Source organism: Toxotes jaculatrix, chromosome 13, assembly GCF_017976425.1.
Source record: "Toxotes jaculatrix isolate fToxJac2 chromosome 13, fToxJac2.pri, whole genome shotgun sequence".
Taxonomy (NCBI): Eukaryota; Metazoa; Chordata; class Actinopteri; family Toxotidae; genus Toxotes; species Toxotes jaculatrix.
The window spans coordinates 3606148-3627688 of NC_054406.1; the positions used below are offsets into that span (position 1 = coordinate 3606148).

The 21541-nt window shown below is 42.3% G+C and overlaps 2 protein-coding genes across 2 annotated transcripts in view; both read right to left on the minus strand.

The window, feature by feature from the left end:
* Window positions 1–3837: 3837 nt before the first annotated feature.
* Window positions 3838–6681, minus strand: ndufs5 (NADH:ubiquinone oxidoreductase subunit S5). The gene is made up of 3 exons (XM_041054166.1): window positions 6562–6681; window positions 5417–5636; window positions 3838–4053 (listed from the first exon to the last, which is right to left on the minus strand). Exons 2-3 carry the CDS (start codon window positions 5630–5632, stop codon window positions 3949–3951), a joined length of 321 nt encoding a protein of 106 aa, XP_040910100.1. The 5' UTR covers window positions 5633–5636; window positions 6562–6681; the 3' UTR covers window positions 3838–3948.
* Window positions 6682–8496: 1815 nt separating this feature from the next.
* Window positions 8497–21541, minus strand: part of rnf19b (ring finger protein 19B) — a 29429-nt gene continuing 16384 nt past the window's right edge. The window contains exons 3-10 of the mRNA XM_041054163.1: window positions 17627–17826; window positions 15231–15375; window positions 14924–15086; window positions 12331–12445; window positions 11772–11912; window positions 11461–11650; window positions 11108–11242; window positions 8497–10431 (exon numbers count right to left, since the gene is read on the minus strand). Of these exons, the coding sequence (XP_040910097.1) occupies window positions 9984–10431; window positions 11108–11242; window positions 11461–11650; window positions 11772–11912; window positions 12331–12445; window positions 14924–15086; window positions 15231–15375; window positions 17627–17826 (1537 nt within the window). The 3' untranslated portion in view covers window positions 8497–9983. The remainder of the gene's footprint in view (window positions 10432–11107; window positions 11243–11460; window positions 11651–11771; window positions 11913–12330; window positions 12446–14923; window positions 15087–15230; window positions 15376–17626; window positions 17827–21541) is intronic.

The window sequence follows — 21541 nt, forward strand, 5'->3', positions numbered from 1 at the left end:
AGGCTGAGGAGAATAGCAGGCAACGTGATCCTGAATGGTAATGGCTGTCCTATTCCTCCTCCTTTCCCCCTCTCTCTGCCTCTCTCTCTCTCTCTCTGCTCCTCTCGCCTTCAACAACCCCCCACCAGCCCTCCTCTCCTGGTCCGCTTTCACACACACACACGCACGCTCCCTCTTTCTCTTCTGTAGGCTGTTGTCACGGCTCCGACACTTAACCCATGTCCATTGAGCGTGTTAAGTGTCGCGGAAATTGAAATTTCGGTTGTAGTCCTGCGTCATCCGTGGCTCAGCAGCACCGCCAAACCCAGGCCGGGACGTGCACACACACACACACTCTCTCTCTCTCACATACACACACACAGAGCATACACACACAGTAACACACACTTTCTCTCAGTTTGGGGAGGAGAGGGAAAGAAGGGCGTTCACACTGGTACATTTGCAGCAGCTTCTCATTCATATATATTCAGATTATTAATACTATTGCATGTGATCTGCGCTTTTACATCACATGCAATAGTATTAATCTTGGATTTTATAATCCCTCCACTCACACACACACCCCTCCCTCTCCAAACAGCTGGAGGAAGAGAGGGAGTAGCTCAAAAAGAAATTGATTACAGCTGGAGAGACGGAGAGGGGCTGAATTTGGGCTGCCGCTCCCAATCAGCGGGGAGACGGTCTTCACTGCTTGGCCTTGGATATGAAGGGGCCACAACCAGAGCCCCAGACCACATGGTCAATACGTTTCTCGTTTAAGAGTCAAATGCGCGCAGTCTTTAACAGTTACACATCCAAGACTGAGATCCCTGAACCCCCACTCATCCTGACTTTAAAGATGCACTGTTGTTTTATTTGTATGAACAATAATGAAAAAATACTGGTGTAATATAGAAGGTGTTGCACACAGACACAGTCAGAGACCAGCTGGTGAACACAGCAGAGCATTTAGCAGCTACAGACCCAGATACTTCCCTTGGGAGTTGGTGGAGGCCATAAGCAGAGTGAAAAGGAGACTGAATATTGGACCGACATTAATCAGGTGGCTAGAAACAAGACTCAGGTACAGGAATGATCTTACATCATGATTACTGGGCATAGGTCAGTAAGCCAAAAATTCATACACTCTAACGGTGGAAGAGGTGTCACTGCAGGAAAAAAACAAAACAAAACAAAACTTAAATTTCTTTCTTATTTGATGACAGAGTTTTGACCAAATCAGTACACAAATCAAAAGAAAGTCAACAGAGTGTGTATGTGCTGATTTCTTGGGGGGAAAAAAAATTGTAATTTCTTTCAAATTGTGTATGAATATAGAAATAAAATATATTTATTTTTTCAGAACTGAGGAAAGGTATGTATACAGCATTTTGGTAAACTTTAAACTAAATAATCTCTATGTCATGAGACGCTATGGAGCCAGAGTCTGACTGTGAGAGAAATCACTCAGCTCTGATCGAGTGGTAAATGGTCTTGTATTAGTTGATGTGTCTGTCTCTCGTGAGGCCGTCTGGTGCTCAAATTGATAAGACACTCGGTCAAATGGGTTTCACTGGAAATGCTGTGTATGTTGAGGGTGGTGGTGGTGGTGGTGTTGGCTCTGCTGCAGGATAATCCAGACTCTCATCCTCCCTAATCGGCCCTGTCAGAGAGGGAGAAGCACTGCTGGATTATCTGTGCTGCTGCCGTTCTAATCAAACAGCAGCTAATGGTCTGACCGGCCACATGAACTGGAGGCTCCTGTGACGACAAACAAAGGGTAAAGTTCACTTCTGTCACTGCTCATTCTTTTATAATCAGTTAATTATTGAACTGTGTTCAATTGATTATCTTTCAGTATAAACAGGGCGGTTTTACACAAAGTTCCTGACAGGAATGTACAGGCCAGTAAAGGTGCCTGACAAGCGCTGACAAGATTTAATTTATGCAATTGAAACCTTGTGATAATGTGAGTCCTGGATCTGTGTTAGGTACCGTTCAGTCCTCTGCGATGCAGCCATGATTATCTGTAATTTTCAATTCAATAAGGCCAATTTAGATTTGAAGAGGAGAACAATGAGGCCAGCTGCCCTTCAGACACAGCTTTACTGTGTGAGTCACTCTTCATGGAAAAAACTTAATCATCCACACATGGGCCTACACAAAGCCACAAACTTCAGTGGAGATTAATGGATAAGATTTTAAGATGTGTTAATGAACTGAGCACACAGGTTGTGGTGTTACTGTCTAACTGCCAAAGGCCAGTTCAGCATCACTTGTCTGTTTTTTGCTGTGTCAAACATCCCTCACTCCCAGTTTGAACATGAACTGAGCATGTAGCTGATTATTACACCTCTGTGAACTGAAATGAAAAGTGTGAAAATGAAAATAAAACTGCTTACAATTGAGGTGAGAGAGGATTTTAGAAATGTGGAGCTTTTAAGTTGAAATTCTCTCAGCAGAACCTCAAAAAAAAAACAAGAACATTTAGGATCAGCCACCAACCAGATTATACAAACTCTATTAAAAGAATCACACACAAAAATAAACCTGGTTTTACATTTATAACTGTTTTCTGTCTTTGTGCCAATCATATTATCTTGTTTGAGAAAACAAGTAATTCTAGATTGTAAATTCCTCTTCATAATATTAAACCCCCACATTTGGATAAATATAACTAAGGAAGTGACCTCAGTGCCTTCAACAGTAGCTATGGGTACGCTCCTAATTTATTCTCAGTGCCCTCACTGTGCAAACAAATGATCCTGGGAATTTAAACCTGAGGATTTCTAACAAACATGGTTTCACGTATATCCAGTAACAAAGCTGTACGATTCTATGATCCAATAAAAAGAGCACAAAGATTTGCCTGTAAAAGCAGAGAATAAAGACATGCCAGTTTTTCATAAAGACTTTACCTCCTGAATTATCTGTGGTCCTGGCTCCATCTTGTGGTGACTCGTGGAGCCTCTTAATCCCATCAGCCTGATTTGAACGCTGGTAATTGAATCAAGGATGTCAAAGAGCATCCATTCATATCTGTCTCTCATCGGAGTGGTCCAGCCGTCCCTCGGGAGCGTTTACTTGCTAAACCGTTGCACAGTTTACTAAAATTAGATCAGAGGGTTGAGAAAATGGACTGTAGTTTAACTTCCATTAACAGCAGAGGCACAGATGAATGCACTATAGACTCCCACGGCTGGAGGAATGACGTTAAACTGTTCAACCCAGGCCATAAAATCAGCCTCATCACTGACTGGTTTCACTGGTTTCAAGTACTGACTGTGTTTTTTTTTTACAGTGCAAACATGAGGCATGTGAGGAATTTTGATTGCTTCACTAATCGGCCCGATAATTAACAACAGCTGACACCAACAGTCCATATTAGGCTTTGAGACTAAACACATAAAACCCTTTGGATTAAAAAAAAAAAGTATAAGTAACAGTACTGTACATTGTACTGTATATTTCAGTCTTGTCTGTTTATACAAAAGATATTAATAGCAAGTTTTTTGTTGTGGTGCAGGAAGCAGTCAGAGTTCTCTGTTACTGCACTGAAAATATCACTTTACACAACTTTATTTCTAGTTATAATCTTTTACAGGCTGAATTAAGACCGACAGCATCACTTCACTTCAAATGACAACTCATTTTTATGCTTCTTATGAAAGGCATTTGGAAGCACTTTGGATTTGTATAATTGTCATAAGCCTATAAGTACGGCTCATGAATTAAAACCTGTTCAAATCAAACAAAACGTTTAAGCTGGTTTAATTTTCCAATCTGCCTCAGGGATCATTAATCTGCGAGCAACTGCTTGAGCAAAGCTCCCATGAACTGCAGCCATGTTGTTTTCTGTTTTTTGACAGTGGATGATAACATTTATTTGCAAACTTACAGGTGAACAGGAAATGGTGATATCTGATTTACTATACACAAGAACAGAACTGCGGACAGTTGTGTGTTCCTTCATGGCGTCTGGTCGGCCTTGCCTGAGTGGCACGGTGGCGCCGTGTAGGTCCCCTCCTTCACCATCTTGTCGCGCTGCTGACGGATCGCGTGCAGCCTCTGGCGCTGCAGGGAGGAAGAGAAGAAGAAGAGGTTAGTGCTGAGATGGAGAGGGGATAAGAACATTCAGACTTTAAAGAGGACGTGCTTCATCCCGCCACCTTTTTGTTTCTCTGTCTGTTGTGAGAAGGATAAAGTCAAAGATAAAGGTTAGTTTAACTTACCCCAGATCTGTGCTGTAAAGCAACGTGCAGATTTATGTCCAGATCCATTTCAGCAGCTCATAATAAAAGTCTGTCAGTCTTCTCAGATATGGTCTTGCGTATTTACAGAAATTACACCAATATCTCAAAAATTCAACTCTGGTGTTCAAATACTACATACAGCTTTTTAACAGCTAAACATCTTCACCGGATGTGGATTTCGAGTCACTCTTTGAAGTTGTTGCAGCTGACACTCATCTTTAATCAGCACTTCATCCTGTTTCATTTGAATGGATGAAGCTTACGGGCAAGACAAGGCGAGGACGTTCCTGCTGCTACAGCACATTCACTGTGAGCATCTGTCAATCTGAGCTCTGCTGACGCATGTTCTGCTGTCAAGGCTGAGCTCAGTTTAACTCTGACTTTGTTAAGAATATTCAGATTTGGATGCAATAACACATCTGTTATTTATTTCTAACAGTTTGTATCCCAGCCCGACAGATGCTGTCACACACACCAGACCCCATAGAAAAACCAGGCAGTTTAACGCTGCTGAGGTTATCTGAAATGCCACTTTGGGATATACAGTGCTATGGCTGAACAAGAGTTGGAAGGCATTGGGAGGAGTGTGTTGTAAATAAACACATTTCATTAACTGTGGTTTTCAAAAGGAACAACAGCTCAGATAATGTTAAAACCAGCAGCAATGTTATTTTACTTGGAGACCCGAATGATACAGAAAATCTCTTGAATGCTGTCTTAAAAGCTCTGAACCATGTCTGTAAAGAGTATCCACCCCACCTGAATGTTTTATTGTTTTACTGCCCCATGGAACAGTGGATGTATTTAACTTTTCTGACACTGATTTTTCTGTTGGTTTGTAATTTTCTGATAAAATGAAAATTATGTTTTATTGTAATTTAAGTTAAAATCAGTGTCAAAAAAATCCACAATGTTTCAGGCTTGCAAAATAGTTAAATGTGAGAGTCCAAGGGGGTTGAATTCTGTGTACACCACTGCAGGATTGCCACTAAGCAGAACCAGCAAAACCAGATTTTAATACGAAGATCCACAGACACAAAAAGAAACAACAGAACAGCACACAGTACATCTGGGTTAACAACAATTCTGTTTTCTGTTCTGACAATAGGTTCATCTGGCAAATATCATCTGGTATTTTGTCAATACTTAATGAGCAAATACCATCTTCGCGCTAAAACACTCACCGTCTTCTCCCTGTGCATGCACTCATAGAAGTCCTCAAACTCGAGCTGGCACTCCTTCTTGGCGCGGGTCTGCCCGATGCCGTGAGAACATTCGATCCACTCCTTCTCAAAGGCGTGGCATCGTGCCGCCCGTTTGTTGGGCTGCTCTCCGCTCTGCAGCAGGATCCAGCGGTCCAAGTTGATGCCGAGCCGCGACTGCAAGTCCACGAACGGCATGATGCTGATGAAGGATGATGGGGGGGGGGGGGGGGGGCGGCGGACAGACAGACAGGAAATAACAGTGACCAAGTGAACGAGACAGACAGCGAGAGACAGATCAGTCTCTTTTGTTCGCAAACATTTTACTGGATAAATCAGCTGCAGTGCTTGGTTATTACACAACACCAGTATAAACCTCAGACAAGGCTGTGGTCAGTAGTGCAGATTACAGCCCCTCCACTGTCTTCAGAGTCACCGTTTTACGTAAATCACTATTCTCGTCAGTAGAGCAATGTGCGTTTTAGAAAAAAGGATGACCATCACTCAAGCCTCATGCAGTCTGGGCAGTGTGTTCTTGCCTGACTAACTCAAGGATGTTTTGTCTTTCAGCCTTTAAGCTTGTTTTGTTTCAGAAGCAGTAACTTCACAGCCCACGGCCTGAAATTTAATTTCTGATTTATTTTAAGTGTGGTCACTCATGTCTTCATGGTGACATCAGAAACGCTAAAGAAAAGAGATGGGTCTTTAAACGAGTTTAAAAATATCAGTGAAGCGAGTTGGAGCCTCTGTTATTATTAGCTAGCTAGCAAGCTAGCTAGTTATGTACATGTAGCTAGCAAACAAGCTAGCTAGCTAGCTACATGTACATAGCTAGCTTTAACTGTTTTACTACACAAATAGCCAAACAGGGATATTTGACGGTACATTTTAATTACGCCTGTTTGATGAATGTGTGATTGGTTATATGTTTATAAGTAACGTTACAGACTCTTTCCCGATGTTGATTCTCCTTCAATGACGGTCATGCTAACGACAGGCCGCTCACATTCAACACTGTTTACACTAGTTACACTGCACACGGTACTAATTTCAAACAATATACACAACCTACGATGTATGATAGTATTTAAATTGCTGTTAAAATGTTGATAAACATTTGTATTTACCGTGTTTTGCAGGGTTCACTTTAACCTTCCTCCGACTCCACACGTTCTGCTTTACGGCAGAGCGGAACACGTCTTCTTCTTCTACTTCACGTTTTGTGGTAGCCGGAAAGCACGTTACCGCCACCCAGGAAGTATTCAGTTAAATACCGCCCCCCAACCCCCACGCCGCCCCCACACACACCGCCCACCTTTATCGTGTAGTGAGTTTTGTCATTTCAAATAAAAGGAAAGAAAAACAAGATAAGAAATAACAAGGAATCGCAATATGACAAAAATCAAATGTCATTGTATAGTGCATAAGATTGTTTCCAGAATTATGGATGTTTTGGATGCTTTTCTACTCAGATATACACTCAGTTGGTTTTATTTATAATTTATTCAGCATCTTTTTCATTAGATTGTCTCTCCCAGTATAAATGATAACAACTCGCTGCTTTGGTGCAACATCAGATTGTGTTTATTTATTTTTTCCCTCAAAGGTCCACAAGTTGTCTTTCACAGTCCTGCGTGTACATCCCCACACAAGGCAGAGCTTTAACAGTAACAGGAAATACACAAACAGTATAATAACACTTAAATATTGCTATCTATATACTCTAAAAACCTTTTCAAATAAAGACAGGACCACCTGTTTTCTTAAAAGGACATTTCATGAACACTCATTCAGACTCTCTCAGGAAGTTTGGGTTTCCGTCCGTGGTACATTCGTGTTTTCTCACAGGCAGGCAGAAACAAGTGATAAGTGCAGACCAAACAAAGCACTGCCAAGTCACATAAGCAGCTAAATCCATAAAGCTACTCTGAGATGAAAACAAGTTCCCAAGTTGATTCCTTGTGGACTGAAGGAAAACCTGGCAGAAAACCTTTTTAAACAGAAGCACGGAGGTGATACAAAGCTAAGAAACAAGTCAGGCGAGTGAGTATGATTAAGAAGGGCTTATTGGCATCAATAATTGAAGTGTTTGGCTCCAAAATGAGATGTCCAAAAGTGAAACAGACCTGCAAAAGATGATTTATACAACATAAATTAATAGAATATAAAAATAAGGTAATTATAGTCCTTGCATCACAAAATTGAGAAAAAACATGGATGCCCTTTAAGTTAATTTCAGAAAAGGTTATTTAATGTTTTTGAGCCAAACTCTTCTTTAGTTACATCCAACATAAAAGGCCTTCTGGTAGGTGATTTATTTTGGTTGTACCACAGACTTTTGTATGCAACTGAAATAAAATTATTCATAGCAACAGATGATGAACAGCAAAAAAATAAAAAAAAAAGATAAATAAGATAAATTCAGATAAAGTGCACAAGTGCTCATTCAAAAACAAACTGAAACAGATACATTCATCGGGAGTTCATTCACACACACACACGCACACACACACACAACATTCAAGTGGGTCAGACAGCCAGTTAACACGTCGGAAACCAAAACCAGTTGGGTGTGTGTTGTGTTGTGTTGTTGGTCAATGAGTGTCTCTAAGGCAGGCAGGCAGCCAACTGTCAAAACTGTCCACTGGTCACATGACACACACCTGAACCACACGGTGAGGGAGAGGTCTGACAATGACGGGCCACGATCATGTGTGCAGAGCTTTAAGAGCTGTCTGAGTGAGCGGTGTCAGGTTAGGTTGAGGCGGAGGTTGGTTTTGTTCTTTGTCATATACGACAGTAAACTATCTTTGCAGTTTGAACTAACTGAATAAGTTACACTTGGCTTTATAGAAAAAGGATGATTGGTTAATAGATAAAAAGCTACAGCTTACAATGTTTTTAAATACTAAAGACAGCAGTGAATTACATCTTATAACCCCTGCTGATACAAAAAAAAAATCTGTACTCAAGATCCACTCACTAGCTTTTCCAAGAGCTTTCAACCACACCTCAGTGTCTTCCTCAGTGAACATAGTTTACCCAGTTGTCATATTGAGAATGGTTGTCTCCATGACAACTCTAGTCCACTGAAAAAGACAGTAAGATGTGGTTCAAGTGTTTTTTGTTTTTTTTGTCAAAACACAAGAACGGTCAAGAAAGAACTGTCAAGTTGAACATTTCAAAAATGTTTGTCCAGTTAGTGTTGACTCAAACAAACAAACAAATAAAAGGCAAGTTGTCTGGGAGATGGCTACCACATTGCATGTGAATGTAAAAAGGAAAGCACAGTAAAATATAGAAAACTGTGTTTCCCAAAGTATCACTTAAACTAACCATCTATGTCTAAGTTTGTTATTATATACGTATAAACCAAAAGTTATATGCAAATTTGGCGCCTTTTCAGGGAACATTTTACTTTTATTACTGTAACAGTCTTGTGCAACCTTTTATATAATTGTCATACATTGCGTTCCGCATCAATGTAGCTCCTACGACACAGTTTGAAGTGTGTGTGTTTAAGTGTGTTATTTTAAATAACAGAAGGTTACAGAAAGTCCTAAACAGTTTCCTATTCAGCGAAATTTCACTAAAAACTAGCAGGACCTTTGGCTTCCGCATTTTTTGAGCTTATGATTATATAAAACCTGTGCAGAGTTTGAAACAGGTCCTACACTGTCACACACTACACTAGAATAGAAGAGAATAAAATTGCTAATCTTAGTGCATGTAACCGAAGTGTCTTCTGCCACGTCATTGTCAGAACTCAGTTTTTTACCTCTGTAATTCAGTAAGCCTGGACTCATTTTTTGTCATCATTTTTACCCCCCGTGCTCCCCCAGTCCTCCTCCTCCTCCTCTGTGCAGAGAAAGTGAGATTCAAGTGCAGCTTCTTTCTTTAAGTAAACTTTAACTTTCACCAGTGCAACAGAAACGCGCTGCCCTTTTAAATCTTTCACACAAGGCATGGCTCATGCAGACTCATGCACACGGCAAATAATACACTTTCAAGGTCATCTGAATATAAATAGAGGAAAAGAGGAAAATAAAGCCACAATAGTTGAGTACAAAGTCCACATTCATTCTCACATTGTTATAAACATCCCCTTCGTCATCAGCTAACATCCAGACAATCCTTCTCCCTCTGCTGTGCTTGGTGACATTTCACCTTGTTTCATAATTTCGGTTTTGCAATATTTCTTGTGGAAAATTTGTACTTGTTGTTTTTTTGTCATCTTTTCTGTTTTTGTTTTTTTTTGCTTAAGTAGCCAAGGCATTTTGCACCAAGGAGTAAACATAAATCATCATCTTATAAATCTCAGAGGTAGAACCCTGACAATTTACTCAGTGAGGAGATTGACAGGTAGATAGATAAGACAGACAGACAAAAGTAAACAAACGCTGTCTGTGTATAAGACGGTGTCTGTGAGTCGCAAAAGCAGCAAATGAGAAATGACAACAAAAAAAAAGCTATGAAATAAGGGAGAGTTCAGAAGTAAATGTTAGGGGACTAGTTAGTTTTTTGTGCAATCCTGAGAGTGGCTGTTCTCTCAGACGTAGAGGATGACGTTGCTGTCTGCGGGACAGTGAAGGCCTTCGGTGGAGGGGTTCAGGGCTCGGCAGGAGGGGGGCTGGGGCTGCTGTCCAGCCGCCAGGTGACAGCCTTTCGGGTGAGGCGAGTCACAGTCGTCCGACGTCAGCTCTGCGATGTCGTCTGACTGCGTGTCCGACATCTCCAGGTCGCTGCGGATGCTCTCCGGCTGAGCCAGGGTGACGTCTCTGAGCCCCTCTCTGATTGACACTCCCGGTGACAGTCCCAGTGCTGAGCCAGACAAAGCCCCGCCCCTCCTGGAGCTGCAGTCCTGAGGCTCCTCCCCTCCTGAGGCGGTCGCCATGGCAGCGGAGCCCGGAGGTGGGGTTAGGTCCTCTTCGCTGGTCAGGCAGAGATGGCTGGGTTTGGTCTCAATGTCCACCTGGATCTCCAGGTTGGTGCACTCCCTGCAGAAACACACGATTTACAAAAAGTCAGTCTCAATATGATGCTTCTAATGCTGTCTTCAAACAGAGACAGAGACAGAGACATGTTATACTGTATATAAGGAAACTGAAAACTTCAGACCCTGATGAAAGCCAGGCGTTTGTCCTAAAACCAGTCACCATCAAATAACCAGTTACAAATTAATTCAACCTTATTTTCAGTTTAACGTCCCCTTGAAAATGATTTACATGCTATTCTGACTATGAAAAACAGAAATGGAAGAGGAAGTTCAATGATTTTTAAAAGCAGCCACATGCAAATACATGTCACTATAGCTCTGATGACTGTGATATGGTTTATTTACTGTTCAGTAAATCTGCCCCTATTACAAAGAGGGATTTGTGCAGCTTTAGGCCTGTAGGCTGCAGAGCACACAACAACAGCAGATCATGGCTTCAAACTGCCAGGTCATCAGATTAGTTTTAATCCTGTTATCTCAAGCACATCACATCAAAATCAGAAGTGGCAGCAGCCTGGCAACTACAAAAAACTCTCACACCGTGTGAGAGAGAAAGAGAAAAGAGAAATAACGAAGAGAGAAAAGAAGCCAAAACATGTAAGTGATGCAGACATTTCAACAGGAAGCGGAGAGAGCTCAGAGACACCACAGAAGAAGACAGAAACCTCCTGTCTCACCTGTCAGGTAGTGTGTATGAGGAGATGATGGATCCGGCCATTCCTCGGGTGCTGGCACAGTCGCTCCCTGCTCCCAGGCTGCCTGTCTCCCTCTGGGCTGACTCTTTAGCCAACTCTCCTGCTTGAACCTCCAGCCTGCAGAACAATTAGATGGAGACGCTACGTTCAAAGACAAATAAAATTTCCAAGAGATAAATAAACAAAAGGATCTCAGTATGGAACGATTCAAAATACATTTCCTGATGAAAAACTAATGTCACTCTGCTTTGTTTGGACAGTAAGAGCACAGAAAGCAAGGCCAGAGCAGAGCAGGAGAAAGCATTCAAACACAGCTTCTCTTCCCTAATCCTCACCTGCTGTATTTGCCCGTGCGGGTTCCCAGGGCCCCTCCTGCCAAGGTGTTGAAGTGTGGCGTGTCACCCAGAGTCCCAGGGGCCACAGAGAGACCCTCACTGGGGGAGGTGGTGCTCAGACCGCTGACTGCCCCGTCCAGACTGCTCTCACCGAGGCTGGGAGACTTGAGCGCTCGCCACGCGTCCGCCACTGCCGAATTACAGAGTAACCAGATACATTAAAAGCCTCGCTCTGACGTGAAGGACTGTAACAGCAAAATCCGGAGATATCCTGATCATCCTGCAGGAAATTATCAGTTCAGTGTCCTCACCTGTGATGGGTCCGTCGTCCTCATCAAAGTCAATCCGGACGCCTCGTCCCTTCCCTCTGCTCACACCACAGCCCCCTCCCCGACACAGAGAAATGGGCACCACACCGTACACGTAGGCCAACATGATGGGCACGCCAATGCCTGAAAAGGGGCCGAAACATTACTCTTACATTACTCTTTGTGCTTTGGCAACATATGAGCAGTGTACCGTATGATCCCAATACAGTGAAAAAAACAAGTAACAAAGAAAGCAAAGAGAAAATAAAGACAATAATGAGTTTTCATTTTGGGACCATACATTTTCAAATTCACGTATTTCCATTTTAAAGAGATCAATTTTGATGATCTTAGTCAGCATCAGCAAAATGTATCATACTTTGTTTGGTTTTCAGCGTTAATCACTGAATTAAAACATAAATCTTTTTGGACATTAGCTCTTCCGTCGTCATAAGTGACGAGCAGCAGGCGCTGATAAAACTGTCCTTGGGTTTGTTTTGGCTGTCGGCCTCAGAGATTCACGCCGCATAGCAGATGACGGTGGTGCCGGCGAGGTTCTTACCCACGCTGACAGCTGCGATGACGGGGGCGGTGATGATTGACAGGGCCACGCCTCCTGTGATGGCCAGGTTCCTTCTGTGACGAGACGACTTCTTCAGCTCGTAGTGGGCGTGGATCTGTAGCAGAGGAAGAGGGAGATGTGCGCTTGAACGTACTTCACAAACACTTCACGACACGACTGAACTGAAGATGAACGCAGGCGTGGGGGGTGGGGGGGTTAAAGGTCGGCACTGTTTTGGAAACATCAGACTTTTGGCAAATCAAAAATGACAGAAACATAAACACAGCAATCATTCATGTGTCACTGGTAGATGATGATTCACGTCATTTCACCAGACTAACTGATAAAGACAGAGTCATACTGAGTTACTGTAGGTTAGCATCCAGGGACGGCTGACATTTCAATTACAGTACAAACTGTCAGACTGTGACTGGTGTAAACCGGTTTATGTTGGAACAATTTTCTGATGATCATCAAAAGTGCAGTTGATTTTTATTTTCTTTTATTAACCACACACAGTGTAACTTCAGATTACTTCACATCATCGCGTCATTACTCAAGAAACAAGCTGGCGCAAGTTCTTTTTCACAAAAATGTTTTTAAATGAGCAGTGAGCAGTGACGCATACGTTTCCCTCCACACACCATCTTTATTTCCTCAGACTCATTCAGGGTTTTAACCAGGATTTTAGAAAGCTGCAGAGTCCAATCACCAGAATGAAAACAGAGATAAAAGCACGAAACTCATTAAGAAAAAACCAATGTGATGCAGCAATGCTTGTCCTGCAGGGGCCTCACTGTGAATCATCACTGATCTACTTTTCACACACGGACCCATTTCTTTCAGACAGCTCTGAAAGCTCCTGTTTAAAGAAGAGAATCTGTGTCGTAGCTTATCACAGAGGAACAAGGCTGCAGCACTTCTCTCCCTGCGTCCATTTGAACTGAGCCATTTTCTGAAAAGATTCACAGCCACTAATTCAATGTTCCTGTAGAGATTTGAACATGAAGTAAACAAACAGCGTGTGTGGGTGAGCTGCTGTATCCAAGGCTCCAGTTAATCTAACTACTTAACCACTTCCAACACTTCACACTGTGCCAGATCTTCAGTCAAGCTTAAGCTTTAACATGCAGTTTCACTTTTCTCCACAGGAGAGTGCTACAGAATCTTAATGAGCAGCAAAAACTTCACTTGCTCTCTCTTGTGGTTACTGGAAAGACCACTGTCTTTTAGCAGAATGCTGTTGGTTTTCTTTTTTTTTATCTCAACAGATCAATGGACTCTAAAAAAATGACTATGACAATTTGACACTGCAGGTTGTGACTTTTGAAGACCTCAGATTGGTGTAATATTTTTTTGATTTTCAACTACTTTAAGACAAATAAATAAAAACTCAGGCTTTTTCCAATAAAAGATGTAAAGTTATAAACTAAAACTGAGCAAAACAAGACAGAGGAGCAGCTTCATTCAGGAAATTCCAGCTGTACCTCTAAACTAAAAAAATATCAGTGAATCTAAAAGATTTTCCAGTATCTCTGTTTTACTCAATGGGAACTTCACTATAAAATATAAAAAACCAAAACCGTAAAAATGTCTTAATGTATTTATTAAGACCAAGGCATTGAATTTATATAATTTAACAAGCTGAATATGCTTTAAGGACCCTAACTTTACCAAAAGTTTGGGCTCAAACTTCATCAGTCGGCTACAGGTTCTACTTTTGAAGTGCTGAAGTCTGTCTGTAGGTCAGTGATTATCACTATGAATAGAAACGGCTCTGTAGTCCCCAAAGGAACTGAAAATACCTTTCTTTCATTTTGAGAAAATGCTTTAACCCTCATTCAGAATGAGGACAGCATAATGAAACTTAGACAGCGAAGGTTTTCGTTCTGCAACGCTGTAAATTCCAGAGCGTTGTAAAAGAATGACTGGCAGCGCTGTAAACTATATGTGTGTGTCACCACAGCTCTGTGGTTTTCCACTTCTGGTTTCTGTAGCAGTGTGGACAAAGATAAATGTCAAGTGAACTGACCATGAAGATTTAAAAAAAGAGCTGCTCGGTGTGAAAAGCTACGAAGCTTTGAAGAAGGAAAAAGATAAAAAGCAGACGTTTGTTGCTATCAGTGTGCACTTCTAATGTTTATTTTCTGTTTATCTGTTTGTAGGACCGTATGAAGACAGTTAAGTTCCATGTTAAGATTATGAACACATGAGTAATGTTTCATAATGCACCTTATCTGTTCCTTTTACCAAGTTCCCTTCACGCCTTTCTGTTGTAATTTCTTGTAGATTTTAATTTCCATTTCCTTTTCTCAACTTCTTGAACTTCAGGACTTGGTTTTGAAATTAGGTCTGAAAAATATTCTGGCTCAACATCAAATTTTAGCTCTGTCTTTTATCAAAAGAAAACTTTGATTTTGACTTTTGATATTATTAAAAAAAAAAAAAAGATAGGGTCAAGTCACCAAAACTTATACTATTATTTATCTTGATCCCTTGACATGATCACTCAAAGGACTGAACTCTTTACTAGAAAATTATTGTTTATAGTGCTTCTGTAGGAGCTAAAGCTTCTTCTTCTACTGTTTCTTACTTTGCGGCCGACATAAACTGGGATGCCGATGACCATGGCGGGAACGGCGATGCCTGCGATGAGGGTGATGCCGACTGGAGCTCCGATCAGAGTTCCCAGCTGCCACAATATCTTCTTCTTCCTGCTCCAAGGTTTCTTCCCCCAGAATGTGCAGCCGGATGGACTGATGGAGGGAAACACAGATGGAGGGGAGAGGAGAGGAGGGAAAGGGAGAGTGAAAGGAAGTTCTGTATGACCGACTGTGTCTAAGGCAGCGCTGAGATCCAACAGGTCTACTATAGAGTGGAACAGTGAGACATTTTACTACCTGAGGTAGTGCAGGTCGGAGATCTCCTTCATGCAGAGCCAGCAAAACTCACAGCCGCAGACGGCGCAGGTCATGTGATTGCAGCTCCCATCATTCATCTTGATGATGTAGGCGCCACAGCGAGGACAGGGCTTGATGTCATCAGCTGGAGACAGAGAGGAGACGAGTTTAGCACTTGGACACGTCGCTCAGATCGAGAGCACAGTGATTTGAACAAATGATTTTTCCTTCCTTTAGCCGTTTTATTTATTCCATTAATATTCAGGAAGGTTTCAGGAATGCTTCCAGTTTCATGTTTGCTGTACTAACATGTGGGTATTGGTGATATGATCTTCTCATGTATCTGTCAACGAGAAGGTGAATGAGTGTGTTTTCCAAAATGTCAACAGTCACTGGCTTCACTGAAGCACCAAACAGCTCCCTCAGTTCCCACTCAGAAACTCAGCTGTGAACTATGCAAATTCAAAACACCAGCAACGACTCAGGTAGAAACCTGAGAGTAAAATTAAAAATTTCTTTGACTAAATTCAGTCAAAAAACTTGAAAAATATTTGTTTAAATGCAGGAAAAACTAAACTGCTAAGATTCTATAATTGTTCGCTTGTTGTTGTTTTTTCCCTCTTCTGTCGGCAACAAAATCAAAGCTCATTAGAGTAATGGATTGAACGATTGCAGCACTCTGTCCTCTTCTAATGCAGTATCAGGGAAAGAAAGCCAAGAAGCCAAAAAAAAAAAGTCAATCTACTGTGAATTCTGGATGCTGGGAACGCTCTTTGCTCTTTAAAGGGCATTTTGGCATTTTAACTTGCAGAGACTCTTGAAGTGGGCGCTGTGTGTGTGTAGGAGTCGTTGTTATTGTTTGCGTACTCTGTATTCTGCTGACACGACTCGACACACTCTCTCCTTTACCCTCGCTTTCTTCTTTTTTTTTTTCATTCCTTGTCTCTCCATCTCAAACCCCCCCACCGCCCCTCCCTGACATCCCATGTCTTCTCCTCTCTGTCTCTGTAGACATTGTCTGTATCCAGTTGACTAAGCAGCAGGTACGAACAGACAGACAGGCAGACAGAGACGGAGCAGCCTGGACAGTTTTACGAGTCAGTCTCAGCCGTCTGGATTATTGTCAGTTCTTCTGAATACTTGGCAGAGAGAGGCAGACTGGAAGTGGTGAATTAAGAAGAGAGAGAGAGACCGAAGAATGACTGAGGACAGCTGGAGGGATTTACTTGTAGATTTTTAATCAAAATGCGATTAAAGACACACACACACGTATAAGAATGTTTGCGCATACAAGCGCTCGTATTTGTAGAGTGTTATGTTTGCATCTATCGTCACTACAAGACTACTATCTGTTTCCCCCTGTTTGCAGTCTTTGTGCTAAGCTAAGCAAACCACTTCCTGGCTCTAGCTTCATATTTAATGAGGGTGGTATCAATCTTCTCATTTAAATTTCAGCAGGGAATTTTCCAAAATATCCCAATATTCATTTAAGGGAAACTGTAAATAACTGTACTCAGCCTTTTAAGACAAAATTGCATTTTAATCAAACGTAAATTATTGTATTATTTTATAGACACCACTGCATGTCTTGTGCGTGAGCAGTTAGCGGCTCATCGATTCAATTACAATTTTTGTGAGCAAAATTGTCTTTTATCTTCAGTGTTTTAAAATGTCAAAAAAAGGGATGAACTTTAGGAAGCTAATTTTAAACTGATTATTTGCATGACTGTTCAAATACAGTTTAAAAACAGCTAAAAAAAAAAAAAAAACCCAAAAGGGAACATACTGTCTTTGCATGTCTTTGGACCAACAGAGCAGAGCTATTCATATCTTTTTCTGTGGTTGAACTGCTGAGGTGGCTGACTTTTTATTGACTGAGAGGACTAAAACCGCACTGTGCAGAACTTTAGTCAGTAAATTTAATCAACATGTCTTTTTGAGAATCTGTGAGTTTAGACGGAGCGATGTTACGGTGAAATTTTTAAAATGCTGTGTGACAGGATGCACAGCGCCGCAGCCATCAAAGCACCGAGTGGTGAAACTGTGATATAAATAGCGCCTCATGCTTGATTGAACGCTGGATGCTTACCCCAGCGGTGGGAACGCTGGGGCGCTGCTACAACAGTCGTGAGACGGGTTTGACTCAGCGCCCTGACAGACTGAGGAGGCCGACATGCGATAAAGAGTGACAGAGACAGAGAGACAGAGTTCTCAGAGGTGTGAAGTATATTTTCAGGTCGGAAATGCTGGGGGAGATGATTTTATCTGTGTTTATGTCTGCACACACACACACACCTGCACAATGTGTGTGTGGGAAACTGTGGCATCTGTGTTTGACTTTCGCTTCAGTCCGTCTCTGGGGAGGCTGAGTGTCTGTGTGTTTTCCAGGTACTCACCGGGCCCCTGCTCCTGCGTGTAGCTGGGGGAGTGGTTGCTGTGGGTGTGCAGGGACTGTGCCCTCTGTTGGCGGGCAGAGTCGCAGGTCTGGTTGGGGTGCCAGGCCTGTTTGCAGTGGTAGCAGAACTCAGCACCGCAGCCTTCTCTGCCACAAACCAGCCTGGGACAGCTGGCACAGCCTGAGGCGATGACGGCAAACCTTAAGTGAAAGTGACAGACAGGGAGTCGAGTGTTCAGTAATGTGGTAACTCAAGAAGTCAAACTATGAAAACAGAAAAAGGCAGCAGAGGTTGATCTTTACGCAGCGATGACTGACAATCCTACAGCAAAATTAAGAAGATTTTTTTTATATTGACGCTGAATTAAATGAAATATGTACTGCTGATCCAAACGGGCTGCTCCATCCTTCTGAGTCTCAACACCCACACCTGAAACTGTGGGCAGCCACTCACAGCTGGTGAGTTCAATCACATGAACTCTACACCACCTGCATGGCATGAAAACTGGGAAAACCAATTTTTTCCCAGTTTCCCCACTGTCCCTCCGCTCATTTCTCAGAGTCGCTCCGCTCTTTGGTGGTCAAAACCCACCTAACCTCTGATGCTTTTTCCTCGTTGCTGTTTCAAATACAGTAAGTGCTCTGTGTCTGCTTCTTGCGACACTTCCTTGCAACTGCGGACACTTGAGTGAAATATCCAAAACCCAAGCCACCATGTTTGGCAACATGTTACATCATTGAGATGTAACTTTAGAAATCCTGCAAACCGTGAACCCAACCAGAAAAAAAAAACTCCAATATGGCCACTAATAGGCACATTACGTAGCCTGAAAGCTCTCTATAGACTGAGAGGAGAGAGATTTGATCAATGGAGTAATCACTTAGTAACAACACCGAGAGAGAAGGGGAAAGAGACGGGATGAGGTCAATCAATATGGATTTCACAAGAGAAAGGAGACAGGGAGGAGCAGGATGTTCGCAGTGGTGAGGTGTGTGAATACACAGCTGTGATGGAGCGATCCTGAAGAGCCTGACACAGACGTTGTGTTCAATGAAACATTAACAGTAAACCAAAGAACAAAAGAAATCAGTTGTTCCGTAGCTCTTAGCTTAACTTTGCACCAAATTTCATGGAAATTTCTTGTGTTTTTGTTTGATATCCTGCTAACAAACAAACGCAAAAACCTAAACGTCATAATTTCCGTAGTGGAGCGAAAAGCCGAGAGTACTCTCTCAAACACATTTTTTCCGTTAACTTCATGAAATATACAAATCCTCACTGAAACTCTAGCACACTAACTTTTCCATCTCTGTGCAGAGAAGTTCAGCCGGCGCACTTTTAGAGCAGAAATAGCAAAAATGGTGGGATTTTTTTTTTAACAAAAGGGACGAAGAGGGAAATGGAAGAGAGGGAGAAAAACTGAAATGTAAGAGATTGTCAATCACTGGGGAAATCACAATGGGGGCCTGTCATAAATCATTGCCACCAAGTTAAGTGGGAGTAAACATGTTGGAGGAGTGATAATAAAAGGAGGCAGGGATTTTAACACTTTTTGCCTTTTTTTTCAACCCTGACAAAACAAAGACGCTGCCAGTTTTCAGGCAGTTTCCAAGTTAAGCTATTAAAAGGAAGAAGAGCGTGGAAGACGTGATAACACGGTAAACTTGTAATTGTTTTGGCATCCCTCCAGCATGGCAGCCGCAACATGTCCCTCATTACCACCTCTTTCAACACCGTGACAGGCCCGTTCTCGGAACTGAATAAATTAATGGATATCAGAGGAGACAACAGTTTGCTTTCTCGGGACAAGATGAGACACGAAGTGGCATTCCTGCAGAGACACTTCCCCCTGCGTCTGTGAGGATTTAGCCACCAACGCTGTCTTAAAACATACATCCGCAAAATGCAGACGAGGTTCTTCTATAACGCTGAGACAAATGCTTTTTTTTTAAACTATCCACAGTGTTTTCAACTGGCCTCAAAGGTCAAACGGTCACTAAACTGACTGAGTTTTTAGATAATCATACAAACTTTCAATCCAAGTGAGGGAAACAAAAACACACGGGATGCCAGTTTTGCTGTTTTTTCTGCAACATCAGCGCTCTGGTTTAAGCTCGCCTAAACAGAAACAGAGCAGCAGACTGTCAAATGAGTAATGAACAAGCTCTTCACAAGACAGCCCATTTGTTAACCATTTCCCTGCGTCCAAACTCACTCTAGCCTCCCTGTGAAAACCCCTGTTTTGTCTAAGTTCTTATCATTTAAACGGTAACTATCCTCTGTGTTTTCGATGGCGTCACACCGGGATTTATATCTATGGATTATGGATTTTATGGCTATCCATCATTTCACTCAAAACCACAGACGTGAACCTCATGGTGGTTCTAGAAGAAAAGTCAGGGAGCTGCCCGCTGTCGGGGTTTTGTCTTCTTGGTACCAAATTTCACGGCAATCCATCCGAGAGACATTGCCGCGCTGCTAGCATGGCTAAAGAACAACTACAAAAAAACGATTGTGCTCTGCTTCACCGCAGCTTTTGACAGGGAGAGCATCCCACGTCAACGCTGTCTCACGATTGGTGGATTCTAATGCAGCACAGAGAGCCACTTGGCCTGACATTTCCAGGATGGGAGAGCAGAAAGAGAGACAAAACAGAGAGGGTCAGAAACAGGCAAAACAAAAGGAGATATGAGGAAGGTAAGAGGGGCGTGCGAGATCATGAGCCGAGATGTAAATGCAAACTGCAAACAAGACAGAGGCAGGGAAAGAGAGGGATGAGAAGGCGGAGGAGTTTTATGAGTGCTGACATGCTGCGTGTTGAGAGGAAACGTGCACAGACAGTCAGTGTTCAGCTCCACTGAGAGACACCTGGGAATCATGCTGAGCCTGTAAATGCAACGTTGCGACACATACACGCACGCACACACACAGATGCAAACTAATAGCAGGCTGTATTTAACACCACAAAGAACTCTACGTGCATCAGTCTGACTCACTCACAACGAAACATGAAAAACACGAGCGTTACGTGCCAGTCGGCAGCAAAGCACAAAATCCAGAACAATGGCACACACACACACACACACACACACACACACACACGCACGCACACGCACGCACATGCACGCCAGGTCCAGTGAGTACGTATTGATCTGTTTAATTAAGTCTCAACTCCTGTTACCCCTGGCAACGCTCCCTCTATGCGGCATCGATAGTCGCCATAGCAACTGACAGCCAGAGGAGACGGCGGAGGGCCACTCTTTGTTCTCACTGGATACTCTGCTCTGACAATCATACAGACTGGGACCTCATTGGCCGGGCGAGGGCCGCAGGTCAGAGGTGAAGAGGGTGGAGAGGGGACGTCAGACAGATTCATCAGATTCTAGATTTTTCCGGGCAAAAGTTTTTTCTTTTGTGATTAAGTAAAAAAAAAAAAAAAAAAAAAGAAAACAGTGAAACCAAAAGACTGTGTTCTTGTTCCGTGTACAGTGGAAGTGTTTTGTCTGCAGATATCGATCTAAAGTGGTGCGAAAAATTCTTCTCGATTCATGGTGTTTTTCCAGTGACCTTTTCCGATGCTTACCAGGATAAGGCCCGCAGCTCAGGAAACAGCGTCATGTTTCATGATGTTTGCCAAGGAACTGAGGAATTGTTTGGCAGTCTGGGAAATACGTATCCTATTTTATTTATTTATATATTTATTGTTATTATTAGTACTCTGTAGTTAAACTTCGGTTACGGAAACATTTTCTGGAAACAAGAACATAAAGCAACATTAACTGATTTTTAGAATTAGAATATTACTGATGATTAATAAATAGGCAACCATTACATTTTTGAATTTACACTGATTCTGTGTTTACCCATTAGGAGGGTAAGGTCTTATCATTTACAAAAAAAAGATTACATACAAAA

Bases quoted from the DNA above. Each gene is read 5' to 3' on its own strand.
- ndufs5 (XM_041054166.1), bottom strand. From the start codon at position 5,632: ATGCCGTTCGTGGACTTGCAGTCGCGGCTCGGCATCAACTTGGACCGC. The intron at 4,054-5,416 runs GTGAGTGTTTTA...TCCTCCCTGCAG, and splicing joins GCATGCACAGGGAGAAGACG to CGCCAGAGGCTGCACGCGAT.